The sequence below is a fragment of the Lynx canadensis genome, chromosome B1, assembly GCF_007474595.2.
Source record: "Lynx canadensis isolate LIC74 chromosome B1, mLynCan4.pri.v2, whole genome shotgun sequence".
NCBI lineage: Eukaryota > Metazoa > Chordata > Mammalia > Carnivora > Felidae > Lynx > Lynx canadensis.
The window spans coordinates 2,485,308-2,501,111 of record NC_044306.2 but is presented as its reverse complement, the minus strand read 5'-3'; the positions used below and the strand labels follow the sequence as shown (position 1 = coordinate 2,501,111).

The 15,804-nt window shown below is 44.6% G+C and overlaps 1 protein-coding gene across 1 annotated transcript in view; it reads left to right on the top strand.

The window, feature by feature from the left end:
- Window positions 1-15,804, top strand: part of CSMD1 (CUB and Sushi multiple domains 1) — a 398,630-nt gene that overhangs the window by 343,726 nt on the left and 39,100 nt on the right. Inside the window, exon 43 of the mRNA XM_032593032.1 lies at window positions 13,460-13,648. Within this exon, the coding sequence (XP_032448923.1) occupies window positions 13,460-13,648 (189 nt within the window). The remainder of the gene's footprint in view (window positions 1-13,459; window positions 13,649-15,804) is intronic.

Genomic DNA, 15,804 nt, shown 5'->3' with positions numbered 1-15,804 from the left:
CATTCATTCATCTGTACCGTGTCTTGGACTCAGCTTCTAGACCTGGGGGTACATTTAGGACATTCTCAGCTTTTAAATCTCTCTCTCTCCTCCCCCCCGACCCATTCATGTCTTCGAAAATCACCACCTAGATCTAGGCTAAGACCTGAATTTTCAAGATCTGCTGTTTTGGGGGTTTTGCATTTCTAGATGTTTGAGCTCGTATTTAAGGGTCTGCCTCCATTGCTTTCCGTGAAAACATGTCGCACATGAAGGTCACTGGTGCTTCAGTGTGAAGGTGAGAGTTTATGGTAGTGACGTGGTACGGGAGCCAGACGAGTGTTCCTCTCACTGACGATCGCCCACCTCCCCGCTGGGGTCCCCAGGAGGCTACATCCACATGAGACGAGAGCAGAACGGGATCCCAGCAATTTTTAAAAACAGCGATGGGAAATTTGGCTCCCAGACTGTAGAGTTCTGGTCCGAGTCTATACGCGAGTGCTGGGCCCGAGCTCCAGACGAGGTGAAGTCTCCGAATCTCCCTTCCCTCTAAACACTAGTATTAGATTCAGCCCCGCAGAGCAGGCTTCTGGTTGTGACGTGGCTGGGCGTGGGGTGGGGTCTGGCCAGCTTGAAAACTAACACGTTTACCTTATGTATTGTCATTCTTCTTATTACTGTGAGTCGTGGAAGCCGGGGGCCATGGAGGAGGCCGAACGGGCTTAGAGGGCAGCTGTGAATGTGCGGACCAGCACAGAAAGCTGGCTTCCGCGCGGCATCTCGCCCCTTCGCGTTTTTGCGTTGAACGCCGGGATGGTTTGGTACACCCCGAATGCTTCCAAACGCCGCTCCAAACACAGCCGAGGGGATCACCCTCGCCTCTCGCAGGGAAGCGTGAGGGGTGCAGATCTGCAAGAAACGGGGGGGGGTGTGGGCAGTGGCGGGAAGACAGAGCTGTTGGCGTCTGCGCTGGCTCGGCGGCTGCAAGGGTCTAGGAGACGAGGCCGCTTGGATCCCGTTCTCTTCTCCACCTGGGCGACGGGAACACAGCACAGCTGCAGCCACGATGACGCACGAATGCCCAGAAAGTTCGGTCTGGTTTGTCTGGACACGGGGGCACGGCGTGATTGTGCCTTTGATGTCTTAGGGACATCCAAACACGCCATGTTCCTGCTCCCCCAAAGCCCTTCCATTCAACTTCGTTTAACATTTACTAAGCACGTGCTCTGTTCCAAATGCTGTGCTCTGCTCTGCCAGTAGAGAGGTGGGTAAAATCACTCATACCTTGGAGTCGATGACAATGAAGACCGGAGGTGCTCGCTAATTAGGTGGGCAGAATGTCACCCACAGCTGCTGAGACATCATCCATGTGACACGGAATATATGCTTGCCAGATGGCAGATGGGATGAACTCAGGATGGTGGGATTTTCCTCGTCAAACCTTTTTTTTTGGGGGGGAGGGACTGTATTCCACTTTTCTCTAACTTCTACCAAAGAGGAGTGGAAATCAAATGCTGCCATTTATTCACGGTTTTCAGGGTTTTCGATACCATGCTGAAGGTCCTTTGGAAGCCTCGGGCCCAGCGTAGCACTGGGATATGTACTGACCTCTTCAGCATTAATTTTGCCTCTCCTTACCGTTCTCCATTTCCTCAAAAAATAGGAATGTTCTTGCTTTTTCAGGGGACGTTATTTTTTATAGCATAGACAAAAAAGTTTTAAGGTTCACAGAAAAATTGAGAAGACGTAGATTTCCCAGGCATCCCTTGCCCACACGTGCAGTGTCCCCCATTATTGACGTTCCCTACCAGATGGTGCATTCGCTACAATCGGCGAATCCACAGTAACACATCTCACCACCCAGAGTCCATTCGCACCCGGGTTCACTGGTCGTGTCGTACAGTCTATGGGTTTGGACAATGCATAATGACACGTATGCACCGTGACAGTGTCATACAAATAGCTGAACTGCCCTAAAAATCCTCAGTGTTCCACCTGTTCATTGTCCCTCCCCCCACTAACCCCTGGCCACTACTGATCTTTTCAGTGTCTCCATAGTTTTGCCTTTTCCAGAAGGTCACATAGTTGGAATCACACAGGATGTAGCCTTCTCAGACGGCCTGCTTTCACTTGGTGATATGCACTGAAGATTCCTCCATATCTTTTCATGGCTGGACAACTCATTTCTTTTTCGCACTGAATGACGTGTCATTGTCAGGATGGACCACAGTTTATTTATCCATTACCTCCTGAAAGGCATCTTGGTCACTTCAAGTTCTGGTGATGACAAATAAAGCTGCTATAAACATCCATATAGAGATATTTGTGTGGACGTGAGTTTTCAACTCCTTTGGATAAATACCAAGGAGTATGATTGTCAGATGTATGGTAAGAGCATATTTAACGTTGTCACAAAGCACCACCGTGTCTTCCAAAGTGGGAGGCGCCATTTTGCGTTCCCTCCAGCAAGGAGTGAGAGTCACTATTGTTCCACATCCCTGTCGGTATTTTGGCGATGTCTGTATTCTGAATTTTGGACATTCTCACAGGTGGATAGTAGTTCTCCTTGTTACTTTAATTTGCATTTCCCTGATGACGTAGGACGTGGGGCGTTTCCCTGATGACCTAGGATGGGGGGCGTTTCCCTGATGATATAGGATGTGGGGTGTTTCCCTGATGACCTATGCTGTGACATGATGTGGGGCATTTCCCTGATGACCTAGCATGTGGGCATTTCCCTGATGACATAGGACGTGGGCGTTTCCCTGATGACCTAGGATGGGGGGCATTTCCCTGATGACGTAGGACGTGGGGCGTTTCCCTGATGACCTAGGATGTGACATATGATGTGGGGCGTTTCCCTGATGACCTAGGATGGGGGCATTTCCCTGATGACGTAGGACGTGGGGCGTTTCCCTGATGACGTAGGACGTGGGGCGTTTCCCTGATGACGTAGGACGTGGGGCGTTTCCCTGATGACCTAGGATGGGGGGCGTTTCCCTGATGATATAGGATGTGGGGTGTTTCTCTGATGACCTATGATGTGACATGATGTGGGGCATTTCCCTGATGACCTAGCAGGTGGGGCGTTTCCCTAATGACCTAGGATGGGGGCATTTCCCTGATGACGTAAGATGTGGGGCATCTTTTCATGTGCTTTTTCCCTCTGTATATCTTCTTTGGGAGGCATCAGTGAAGGTCTTTGGCCCATTTTTCATATGGATTTCTTGTTTTCTTCCAAAGTTTTAAGAGCTCTTTGTCTATTTTGGATTAATAGTCCTTTATCAGTCGTCTCCTTTGCTATTGTTTTCTCCCACTCTGGCTTATCTTCTCATTCTCTGGGCGCTGTCTTTTGCGGTATAGAACTTTCAATTTGTGCTTCATTTTGAAAGCTGTTCCTCCCAGTACATGTGATGAAGGGGTGGGGGGATGCCTGGTAAATGCCGTCCTACAAGTGCTGAGTGGATTGGAAACCACCAGAACATCTCCAAGGTGCCTTCTGCTCATGTTTTCCTATTTTCTATCTTTTTTGTTTGTTTCCTTCATTTATGAGCTAAGAGCTACAGTCTAGTGCACAGAGTTTACATATTTATTATAAAACCAGGGAAAGCATGATTTCAAGGAGGACGGGCTCATAAAGGCAGTGAAGCCTTAGGGAAAAAATGTCGTAAAACTCAACAAGGTGAAGATAACAAGAATAGCTACTTTTGAAACAAAATCGTCAGGGATTCTTTGCGCCTGTTGCAGTGTAACCTGATTCTTGTCTCACGTGGTTCCTTGAATAATTCCACAGAAAGTTTGGCAGGCCGTGTCTCACGCCAGCACCCCCGTTGTGCTTGATCACTTCTCCCCAGTTCTTGATAATATGTACCTCTCACATGTCTGATTTGGGTAGGTCAATGAAGTGTGGAACACCGGGTGCTCCTACAACATTTAGCTAGCTCACAGTGTGAAAGAGAGACTCCACCCAGAACTTTGGAACAGAACTCCCAAGTAGTCGGTGCTGAAGTGAGTCCAGACTCCATATAGATTCCTACAGTCTGTGTCCACTGTGGGGCCACCTCATTAGGCTTAGACTCAGCCATTAACAGGACGAAGTTCTGTGCAAGCCGGTAGCATTTGTGATCAGTCAGAAAGCTCAGGGGGCGCCTGGGGAGCTCAGGCAGTTGAGCGTCTAACTTTGGCTCAGGTCACGGTCTCATGGTTCGTGGGTTCAAGCCCCGCATGAGGCTCGCTGCTGACAGCTTAGAGCCCGCTATGGATCCTCAGTCTCCCTCTCTCTCTACCCCTCCCCTGCTTGCATGCTCCCTCTTTCAAAAATAAGTAAACACTTTAGAAAATAAATAAATAAAAAGGGAAGTTCACATCCAGGACGCTAGCTGTAATGCCATACCCTGTCTTTGCAAACGGGATTAGGAAAGTAAAAGAAGGTGTGTTTTTTTGTTTGTAGTTCTACCTTTCTGGAAGAAAGATACAATACATGATATGGCTGCAGGTTTCCTGAGGAAGAATGAAAACAAATGTCTCACACCTATTTTAAGAACCAGATTATGCACATGGTCCTGGAGGTCCACGTTCCTACATGAAAACATTCTTGGAGCTCTGTCTCCTGAATTCCAAACCTCAAAGGTCCGGTCAGTTCCGTGAGAATACCAAGTCTGACAAATTTTCAGTATCATTCACTTAGTATTTCCTTTCGTAATGTATTAATGTTTGTCGTGTGTACAAACCTTAGACATTTTTTCCTTTCTTATCAAAAAATTCTAAATTCAGAGAGATAAAATATAGTCCCTATGTGATTACACACGTGAAGATAAAATTAAGAAAATATGGGGTTAGTGAAATTTCTGTTATACTTAGAGAGGAATAAAAAAAAAAAGTCAATAATAAAAAAAAATTAACTAGAGAGGCACCTGGGTGGCTCAGTCAACCAAGCGTCTGACTCATAGGTTTAGCTCAGGTCATGGTCTCATGGTTCCTGAGCTCTACCCCCATGTCAGGCTCTGTGCTGACAGCGTGGAGCCTGCTTGGAACTCTCTCTGTCTCTCCCAAAAATAAATAAATAAATAAACCTTTAAAATACAATACAATATAATAAAATAAAATCACTAAAGAACCATGATGCATATGATTGCATTTAGGTCTATGAAAAATTATATATAATCACATGTTCTCAAAATTTTCAAATGGCACCATTTTCAAATTAAGGGAAATGTAAGAACCAATCCCATGTCTGTGGCTTTATTTAACACACCCTTCTGTGGGTCTACGGACCCGGGGCAGCCCAGAGTAGCTGTTGAAAGCAGGGCCCGGGGGCCCAGGTAATGTACAGCAGGTTCTCTCCAAGAGCAGGAGGAACAGGGACAGGGGGCAGGCAGGCCCCCAGCAGCTGTGCTTAGATTTCTACCTGCAGAGTATTTTCTGGGGGTGGAAGGGGAATGAGGTCTAGATTTTTCAGCATGTGACACGGCATTGCCTGTGCCCGAAGAGGGCTGCGTGGCTGAGCTCTCAAACTCGCTCATCTTGGATGCGTCAGTCCGGGGTCTGCGGTCAGTGGTCACCTTCACATCAGTTTCCTTACAGGAACACTCAGGGAAGCGTGCCCTCGTCATGGGTTTCTGTGAGTTCTGCATAAACCGGGGCTTGTGAAACTTCACCAAGTGCCCAGCAAACAGGAGGGTCCTCTGTTCTTCCCACCAGGACCACATGCCTCTGAGATGTATGTTCACTCAGGAAAGTCAGGCAATCGATTGTAATCAACGATAATTAGTGTTTACTTTGTAGCAAACCTGAATGTCTGAATTGCAATTCACTTCATCTTTATCAGGTATTGATAAAAATGAAAACATAACTTTCATGTATTTGAAAAACAGTCATGAATTGTTCTTGTTTTGTTTTGTTTTGTTTTGGTTTTTTTTTTTTTTTGGCTATTTTTCTCTGTGACCAGTAATCCCATTTTTAAAATTTTGAATCATTCAGTTAGTGAACAAGTCCAAAAATATTTGTCTTATACAATATACTGAATATTACATAGTTATTTTATCCTTGTCCTCTACACTTTGTGTAATTCTTCCTGTTGAAAACATTTTTAAAACATACTACACAGAACTGAAACCATTATGAGTGCTTTTTTTTAAAAAAATGTAGTGAAGTAATTCTTACTCCTTCCTAACACCAACGAATTTAAATTGGCTATGCTTAAGTTACGAGGCATTATTTTCTTGTTTTCCCGTTCACGGTCAGGTTTTTATGAGGCATAAAAGAAAATGGAAGAAGCAGGAGTGAAGACCAAAAAGAAATGTAAACACAGATTTTCAGACAAAAAAAAATTCAAAAAAATAGAAAACGGTTCCTCCCTCCCTTCCTTCCTCCCTCCTTCCTACTTCCTTCCTCCCTCCTTCCTACTTCCTTCCTTCTTTCCTCCCTTCCTTCCTCCTTCCTTCCTCCCTCCTTCCTACTTCCTTCCTTCTTTCCTTCCTTCCTTCCTCCTTCCTTCCTCCCTCCTTCCTACTTCCTTCCTTCTTTCCTTCCTTCCTTCCTTCCTTCCTTCCTTCCTTCCTTCCTTCCTTCCTTCCTTCCTTCCCCCCTCCTTCCTTTGATTGTAAATCACTGATACCACAGAAAGTGAAGTTCAGAAGTCATCAGGGCCACCCTGAGTATCCTTCTGCCTCACTCAGTAGACTGAATTGAGAGCTTGGGACTCATGTCCTGTGTTGCATGGACAGCTGTCATTGAAAGAAAGTCATCTCTTACGACCGGGTTTGATCTATCACTGAGCCCCTAGGGCAAAGGGCAGTCAGAAACTCCTGTGACCACTGTGCTTGTCAGTAGATTCAGAATTTTTATTGGAACAATTTACATCTTACCAGGTATACTCTGCTGAGGATTTTTTGGAAGTGAAACCTCAGAAAAAATAAAAAGGAATAAGAATTATGTACAGTAAAACCTTGGTTTGCAAGCATCATTCATTCCGGTATTTGTAATCCAAAGCCCTGGTATATCAAAGTGATTTCAAGAACCATTGGCTCAGTTGTGATCATGTGACATTGGGCGTCACATCCTACTCGTATTACAAGACATCGCTGCTTTATCAAGTTGAAATGTATTAGAAATGTTTGCTCGTCTTGCAAATGCTCACAGAAGAAGTTACTCACAATCCAAGGTTTTACCATATTCACTGTTTGCCAGTTTGTGTGTGATTTGGTGAATTTCAGTAAAGCAATTTTTTTTTTGAGAGAGGGAGAGTGTGTGTGAGCAGGGGAGGGGGCAGAGGAAGAGAGAGAGAGAACTCCAAGCAGGCACCATGCCTGCCCCAGCGCAGAACCCAACTGGGCTTGATCTCTCATGACCATGAGTTCATGACCTGAGCCAAAATCAAGATTTGGATGCTTAACCAACTGAGCCACCCAAGTGCCCCTAAACAAAAAATTCTTAATAAAAATGGAGAAACGGTATAGTAACTTTATATTCTACTGTTATGCATCAATTCTATGTGGAATCCTCACTATGTTTTCCATGTTCCTGAGTGAGGCAGGGGCTGGACTGTAGCAATGATACATGATCCTTTTCAAGAACTAGATTAAGCTTTGACCAAGTGCCCAGTCTACCCACAGAATTAAAGTTTCTGTGCTCCCTGCACGATTCCTATGCAATTTGGACACGGTTGCTTCTGTGTGGCTTTAGCTAAAGAGCACCCTAAAATAATGGCTCTCTCTGCCAGATTTCAAGCTCACATCTGACTTGTTAGAATAGCTGTCCAGAAATAAAACTTGCTTAAAATGTAAACTTAAGGAAGCTACCTGAAAAAAAATACCCTCCATTTTTTTATTTAAAAATCACTTTTCAACATATTTTTAAGTTTGGATGTGAAACCTTGATATCGTGACGAAGTACGGTCAGAAGTGTACCAAAGACACCCATAAACGTGTATGAGTTTACAAGCACAAATAGAACCTAAAACCAATTGCGATGTAGATAATGGAATTGTTTATCGTCAAGCCCGTAGCTTTTGAGTCTTGTGTGTTTCACCCAGGATTCAAGTTTGTTAGGACGTCCCACTGTCTAGTCCCCATGCTGCCACTAAACCTCTCTGCGTTCACACTGCCTACATCTGCCACGGTGCTTTGTCCAGCACCAATGAAATGATGATAGTTTATTATCAATTTCACCTACATAGGCTTCTTCCAGTGTAACATTCAGCCCATCAGCCACCCTCCTCGCCCACATGCATGCTGTCTCTCCCTGTCATTTTCCTTTAAGGGTCTGTCACAGTGGGAACACAGTCGTGAATGTGCGTCAGACCATTGAAGCGTATTTGATCTGAGATACAGTCAGAAACAGGGCTGTCCTCCCAGATATATGGAAAACTCGCTGTCTTGTGTTCTCAGAATGTCACCTACTGCCATTTGAAAATCTGTATGTTTAGTATTTTTATGTTTATATATATATGTACATATATAAATATATATATATATATAAACACATATGTATATTTAATGTTTATTTTTGAGAGAGAGACAGACTATGGGTGGGGGAGGGGCAGAGAGAGAGGGAGACACACAGAATCGGAAACAGGCTCCAGGCTCTGAGCTGTCAGCACAGAGCCTGACACGGGGCTCAAACTCACAAACTGTGAGATCATGACCTGAGCCAAAGGTGGTTGCTTAACAAACTGAGCCACCCAGGCGCCCCTCCAGTTTTTCAAGTTATGACCTAAAGCTTAGCTTTAGCATTAACCAAAACCTAGTTTTAAAGTTTAAACAGTTTCTATTTACTTTTCTTTTCAGTGTAAGAATTATAATGAAACTTTAAAAAAAAAACAAAAACAACAAAACACTTCATCCCCCTGGCTTACCTTTCAAAGTAAATACAGATGGCAAAAATGTAGTCCAAGGAAAGCTGTCAGCTAAGAAGTCAGGATTCGTCATTTATACTTTTTTCAGAAACCAAACTTTGAGAGGAGATGTTTGTGGCCTTTGTGGTGGAGATGGTTTCCCGGGTGTCTACTTATCCCCAGATCGTACTTATCCCGTTTTCTATGAATTATGTGCAGCTCTTCACACGTCACTCTTATCTCCATAAAGTGGTGAAAAATGAAAACACTAGACCTGTAGGCAACAGTGTTGACATCAAAAATTGAAAAGCACTTTGGATTCTGTTTTGGATTTCCTACTTCGAACCAGATTCTGGATATAGAGGTTAAATTGCATGGTGCTGTTATAATCGTCTCAGACACCTGCCAAGTAAAGCCTTATAATCTTTATATTGATCGCTACTTAATAAATTTTAATAAACGGACAAGTGATATAAGAAGCCTACAAAGAAATCTCTTGTGTTTAATAGAAGAATGTATTATGAAAATTGTTTCTGAGAACCGGAGACGGAATTCAGAATTCCATTATTCAATTCAGAAGCAACTGAAGTCTTCAGAGATTGCCCCAGCCAAATAACAGGGTGGAATCAAATCCGTAACAAACCTAGCAAAGTATTTTAGGAGTTTCACTGTCCAGACCACCCAGGTCCCCGCTATTAGTGACCGTGGCACGTTCTCATGGTGCCTTTTTCTTTATTTTCCCACGACCTGGAAGAAGCGAACGGTCTAGTTTCTAGTTTTGAACAGCTGGAGAAATCTGTCATATTTTCCATCATCAGAGAGGTTTTACACGAAAACATGGTGATTGCTTTGGGGTTTATGTACAGAATCAAGAACGTGGGGCGGATATTGATTCCAGCACACGACAAACTAGGGCCGGTTAATGAGGTGGCGTCTAATGAGACAGTGCACAGGCACATGACCACACTGGTCTGGACGGAACAGGATTGAGAGGCTGAGTGCTTTGCAGGGTCCTACAGTTTGAAGCACGTCAAGGGAAAGTGAATCGCTCTTAGAGACTGAAGGTGGAATACGTTGGATCCAACAATTAGCAAATCATGTTTCAAAAACTGGCATTACAATATTTCATTGCTCAGGTTATCTATGCACTCAATATTCAGATGAGGGCAATATTTGTGTCTGACTGCAGCTGTTTAGGACTGATTCAATAGGACAGGACAGAAAGAATGCACGAGCAGATTTAGGGCAATGTTGGATAAAATGGACTGTTACTACTCAAAACAGTTTGAAAGAGAATACACGTTGAAAAGTGGAAATCATAGGATGTGCTATTTGTAAATTTTTTTTTAACATTCATTTTTGAGAGACAGAAAGAGACAGAGCATGGTGGGGGAGGGGCAGGAAGAGAGGAAGACATAGAGTCGGAAGCAGGCTCCAGGCTCCTAGCTGTCAGCACAGAGCCCGACGCGGGGCTCGAACCTACCTGAGCCCAAGTCGGAAGCTTAACCAACTGAGCCACCCAGACACCCTGGATGTGCAATGTTTTTTGTCTCTCTATGTTGCTCAAATATTTTTCCAGATAACTTCTCCAAGAATAAAGATTATGTGTAGAGAAGAGGCTCCATACGTAGCCTCTACAGAATTTTTGGAAGCTAAAATTTATAACAGTTATTCTCCAAAAAACAAAAAACAAAAAAAGACAGTGGAGGGGATCCCTTTGGGATTCATGTTATCAAGAAATACTCATGCATTTTTATAAATATGCTTTACTGGACAGGTAATCAGGAGCCCTAATCCTTACTTAGTTCTAGAGTGACCATCCTTGTGACCTCAGGCGTGCCACTGATCATTGTATTAATGTCTTCCCTTGCCCTCTGACACACCCAAGGGTCCCCAGGGAACACACTTTGTGCCCCCTCTTGAACTCCTCCCTGCTGGGCCAGCGTCTAGGGCATCTCGTTCCTTCTAGCTGATGGAATTTAGTTCTGCATCACGTTTTAATACCTGGACCTCAAGTCCACATCTTGGCTCCCAGTGTGTTGGTTAGTGACAGCTTAAGACCAGATGAAGAGCTCCACCGTGAGATACTGATTTCTCTCCTGGGTGTTACCCTCTCCTGGGCTCCACGTGGCAAACATAGAAGGTCAGGTCTTTGCAGCAGGTCTGGCTGGTCTTCACCAACCTCGTGGGTCATTTCACTCGTGAGGAGAACATTGAAGGAATTTGATCCCCTCCACCCTGCTGACAGCTCACGGTTGCCACTCATGTGGGCCTGGGCCCATGGGACCCCGAGACGGGGATCCCGTGCAAAAGTGGAGGAAGGACCTGGATGGAAGAGCTGTTCGCGGACACCTGCGAATTCTTCCAGCGGGCAGCCCACCTTCCATGTGGCCAAGCACACCCTCGTGCGACCGCGGCACGGACGATCTCAGAGCCCCCTGTGGCACAGACTGCTAAACCAAGTTATTCCTACCCCCAGCAGAGATATGCAGCGGAATCTCCTACCGGAGCCTCCGAAATAAATCGGAAGGAATGGAAATGGATGTGTCTGACTGCAGCTGCCCAGGAATGATGTGATAGGACAAGACCGAAGAAATGCACGAGCAGATTTAGGGTTTTGTAGACGTAACTCTTCCAACGTAAGGAACAATTCAGTTTTCCCCATTGGCGCGCAGGCAACGTTGATCATTGTGAAGCATTTTTACTTCTTTGTAAATTGAAGCACCTTTGAAGGGTGCTGAAGTGGGTGAAAGAAAGGGAAGGTGCCTGGGACTCAGCACTCCGGTGCTCCTTCTAGATGATTCTGTGCAGCCCAAGTCCCACAGTGGCTGCTGGTAATGAGGGCACTCCTGTCTCTCCTCCGCATGGGCAAGAGGGGCCATCGGGGAGAAACCAAGCCCAGGGTTTCAAAGCCGTTGGGCATGGAAGTCGAGTAATCTAAATCCTCGTCCTCTGACCACGGAGGAACTCAGACAACAGCCCATCCCTTGGCCTGCAGAGAGAAGGAGGCAGTTGGGATCTCAGCATCACTAATTACTACCTCTCTGCCAATGGCCTCCCTCTTCTCCGTGTTCTCATCTCCAGCTGGGTCCTTCTGTTGAGCTCTGGACCCTGCATGACAGTTGCTCTGTACATTTCCTGTTTCTCATCCACCACGCGATTGGCCTATACCAAAGAAAGCCGGGGCAAAACACAAAAGTACAGAAGAGAAAAGTAGGAGCTCAACCAGGGCGCGCGGAGTCCTGTGAAGCACTGGGGATCTGCTGGGTGTCCTGGAGGAGGCGTCCGGGACCTGGCTCGCTCCGTCCACGACGGAAGACCCCGATGCCATGTTTCGGACTGGCTGCCGAGAGGAACGTGGACAGGAACGGGAACACAGGGTGCCTGCGGCATGCCGGCCAGGGAAGCACTTTGCTGCTTATGAAGGTGTATCGCTAGCAAACTATCTCTGTCTCCTGGGCTGGACACACAACTCGAAACGCCGGGTTATAAAAATCATCAGTCTTTCTAGTACGTTAGACTTTCTCCAGGCGGGTAATCCCCGCTATGTCAGTGGGTCCGGTTATCATTTTAGCCTGCGGTGTTTGCCGTGCTCCATACACACGGGCTTTTTTGGCTCAGGAGAACTTGAATCTTTCTTCTCTCAACTCAGGACTGTTCTAAAAAGCATAGACTACGATGTGACGGCACTCAAAGGGGTCTTTGTAATTGTCCATTCTGCCCTCCACCTTGCTTACTACCAAGCGGAAATCAAATGCACAGATAAGGAAAGGCTTTGCCCCCAGGCACTGGGACCCGTGACGTGCACCGACTGCCTGAGAATTAGTTCAACAGCCCCTTTCTGAGCCAGAAATATCTGGAGAGAGTGCAGCTTTCACGGCAGCTGTGTCATTCACTGGGGTGGTGGGTCAAAGCCTGAGATAATCAGGGGTTCTTTCTTTTCCTCTGCACCTGCGAAAGCACATTGCTAATTCCCTTACAGATGCCAACAGGCATTCAGGCTAATAGAGTGCCATTCGGATTAACCAGAGCGTGTCCCGAGTGCCACAGCGGACTGTTTCACTGCGGGGCTGTTTCTAAAGGGGGAAGAGGCTGAAATCAGAGGCTGGCTTGATTTACATTTCTATTAAGCGTTGATGGAAGAATTGTCATTTTTGTTTGCATTCCACATATAGCAGAAATTACTTTAGGCACACATATTGAAGCATTAATTAATGCAGGCAGGGGGTGGGGGGGAGGGATTAGTGTGTCACCGACTGTCCTGAACCATTACATGCGAGTAAGAATATTTAAACTAAACTAATTTCGGCGGGTTCTGTTTTAACATTTTCCTGACCTAAAATCTTAACCAAGAAAACCATTTTTAGGCTTTATATTGAAGAAGTCTGTTATTAGGAAATAAATACAGGGAATCGGTCTCATGTTGTAAAAACTGCCGTAGTAGCAGGTACATTGCTTGACAGTTTTTGAAGCATATTGGCCCCCAGCAGTAAGTAGAATCTGTCAAGGGAAGAACATTTATGATAAACCTCAGCTGTGATGGTGTCATCTTCCAGCCTTTCTAAAATGATGAGTGGGGCCTCTTTGCAGATCTGTTTTGCTTATCAGTGTATCTAAATGATGTGTAACTTTTTCTTTTTCCCCTAGTGGTGAACTGCTCAGATCCAGGCTTTGTGGAAAACGCCATTCGTCACGGGCAACAGAATTTCCCTGAGAGTTTCGAATACGGAATGAGTATCATGTATCATTGCAAGAAGGGATTCTACCTGTTGGGATCTTCTGCCTTAACCTGTACGGCGAATGGCTTATGGGATCGGTCTTTACCCAAGTGTTTGAGTAAGTGAGGGGTATCTTGGATTCTTGTGCCACAGAGCCCTGTAAGACCATGAGCAGAACAAAAGAGAAAAGAAAAAAAATTAAGTCTTTACAGATTGTGTAAGTTATTATGATATGGTTATTGATTGGTCAGAAATCACAAAATGCAACTCAGACAAGTTCAAGGGTCACGAAAGGAGAGGGGACACAAGCAAATTCTGACACCAGCCTCAGAAGGTTGGACTCATCCTGAGTCTGTGTTTGCTTATTACAGCAAGGACGACAGATTCTTGACCGTATCCTCCTCCTGACCCATATGATTAAGAGGAAAGCATATTGCCCTAGAGAACGGAGGCGATATTTCTAGGCAGACGCAATTATAGGTCATCGTTATGTGGCCCCTCTCATGGCATTATCAGTATTTTTAGACCACGTAGACGAACAAGAATACGTTTTCCCCAAATAGCTTTCAGTCTTACCTTCTTTTAACTTGATAGACCATATCGTCCATTAGCTTAAAGACATCCTCTTTTTCAAACAGTCTGACGGTTTAGGAAAAGGGGTCTTTTTGGCCTTTTAAAAATCATTCGGAAACAAAACAGTCCTTAAAATCAAAATGTCATCTTCTTCGTATTCATTTTATGTGCATAGAGGATGTGGGAAATGACAATTACACCTTAAATTGAATTTACTGAAAAAAAAAGTGATAATCTGTCTTACCTCTTGCATTATAGCGTTTTTAGTACATTTTTAGAATAAATTAGTCCGGGAGATTGTTTTTCCTGTAATTCAGTGTCCCTCACAACCCTCCCGATCTACATGGAAACTCGTCTCGAATTCTAATTGTAACGAGAGAATTAATTTCTATGGAGAAAGCGTGACTTCTTTCAAAATCAAATGCACAGCTTCACACGCTCAAAAATGCATCTATAAATTGATTACAGTCTTCATCATATTTCGGCTGCTTTCTGGTTTTCTAGGCCTTCACACACGGGAATTTTTCAGAGAAATTCGTTTTTCTGTCTCTGCCTCCCCACACATTTCTTTTGCATCTTCCCCGGTTGATGTGAGACTTCCATTAGTTTCTGTAATGATGCCAGTGTGCTCCAGATCCCCAGGAACTAGGTTGTAAGTGACTCTCATCCTCCTGGGTGGCTGGTTCCCACCGCTTGCTGTCGTTAACGGTCGGAATTACCGTGAGCCTGGGGATACAGGTTCTCCGAAGGGCCATTTGCTTGTAGTTGGGCTACAGCTGCTAAGCTTCATCTCTCTCGTTACTGCTATTGTTTCAACTGCTTTTTTTCTCTTCTAATTTCACCTGGAACTGGTCATTTGCCAACCGTTTCCTAATTCAGCCCCAATTAGCTTCCTTTTAGGACTCCATCTAGATAGAATCTCGTTCACCAATGAATGGATGTCAGTGTAAGACCATATCGATATAAGGGCGAATGTGACTCAGGGGCTGCCTAATGTGTTTCCGCCTTTTAAATCTACCTCTCTGGTTGATATCACTTTTGGGTTGCCAGTGATCAAATGCAGTGACGCTCGGGCGTTACGTCAGTGGGCTTTGAATAATTTGTCTGTAGCCTGAGTCCTGCCAGAGTTGTGTGCCGCACAAAATTTGTCCACTGTGAATCCGAAGCTGGGACTTCACAGAAAAGGAGAGCTAGATCTTCACTAGCCTACATTAATCTGGATTCTGGAATTTTCCTCTTTAAGGATAATTTATGAGTGGATTATAGGCCTGACTTGGCATCATTCTAAAGAAATGAACGGGAAGGCTGAAATTATTGTATAGAATATACTGAGGGAAAGTTAATCGCTAATTTATTATTACTACTAATTCAACATGTTAGACCACCACCTATTCCAAGGAAAATTGTTAAAAGGGTCTTCCTGGATCCACAGAGTGGAAGAGTAAACAGATGCAACAGAGTTTTCTCCCCAGAAGCCAGTATAAGATTGTCCTAGTAATAGTCATATACTTGTAGAGTTACATGGAAATAGTTTTCAGGAATCTAGGTAACTTGTAACATTTTGTATAATATAATACTGATTTTTTTTTTTTAAATAAAGTTAAGGGCAGGTGGAGAAAAAAAGTAGGTAGAGTGACTTTCTCTTTGAAAGCCTACATGGAAATTTTTATCTTAAGCAAAACTACCTTAAGATAAAACAAA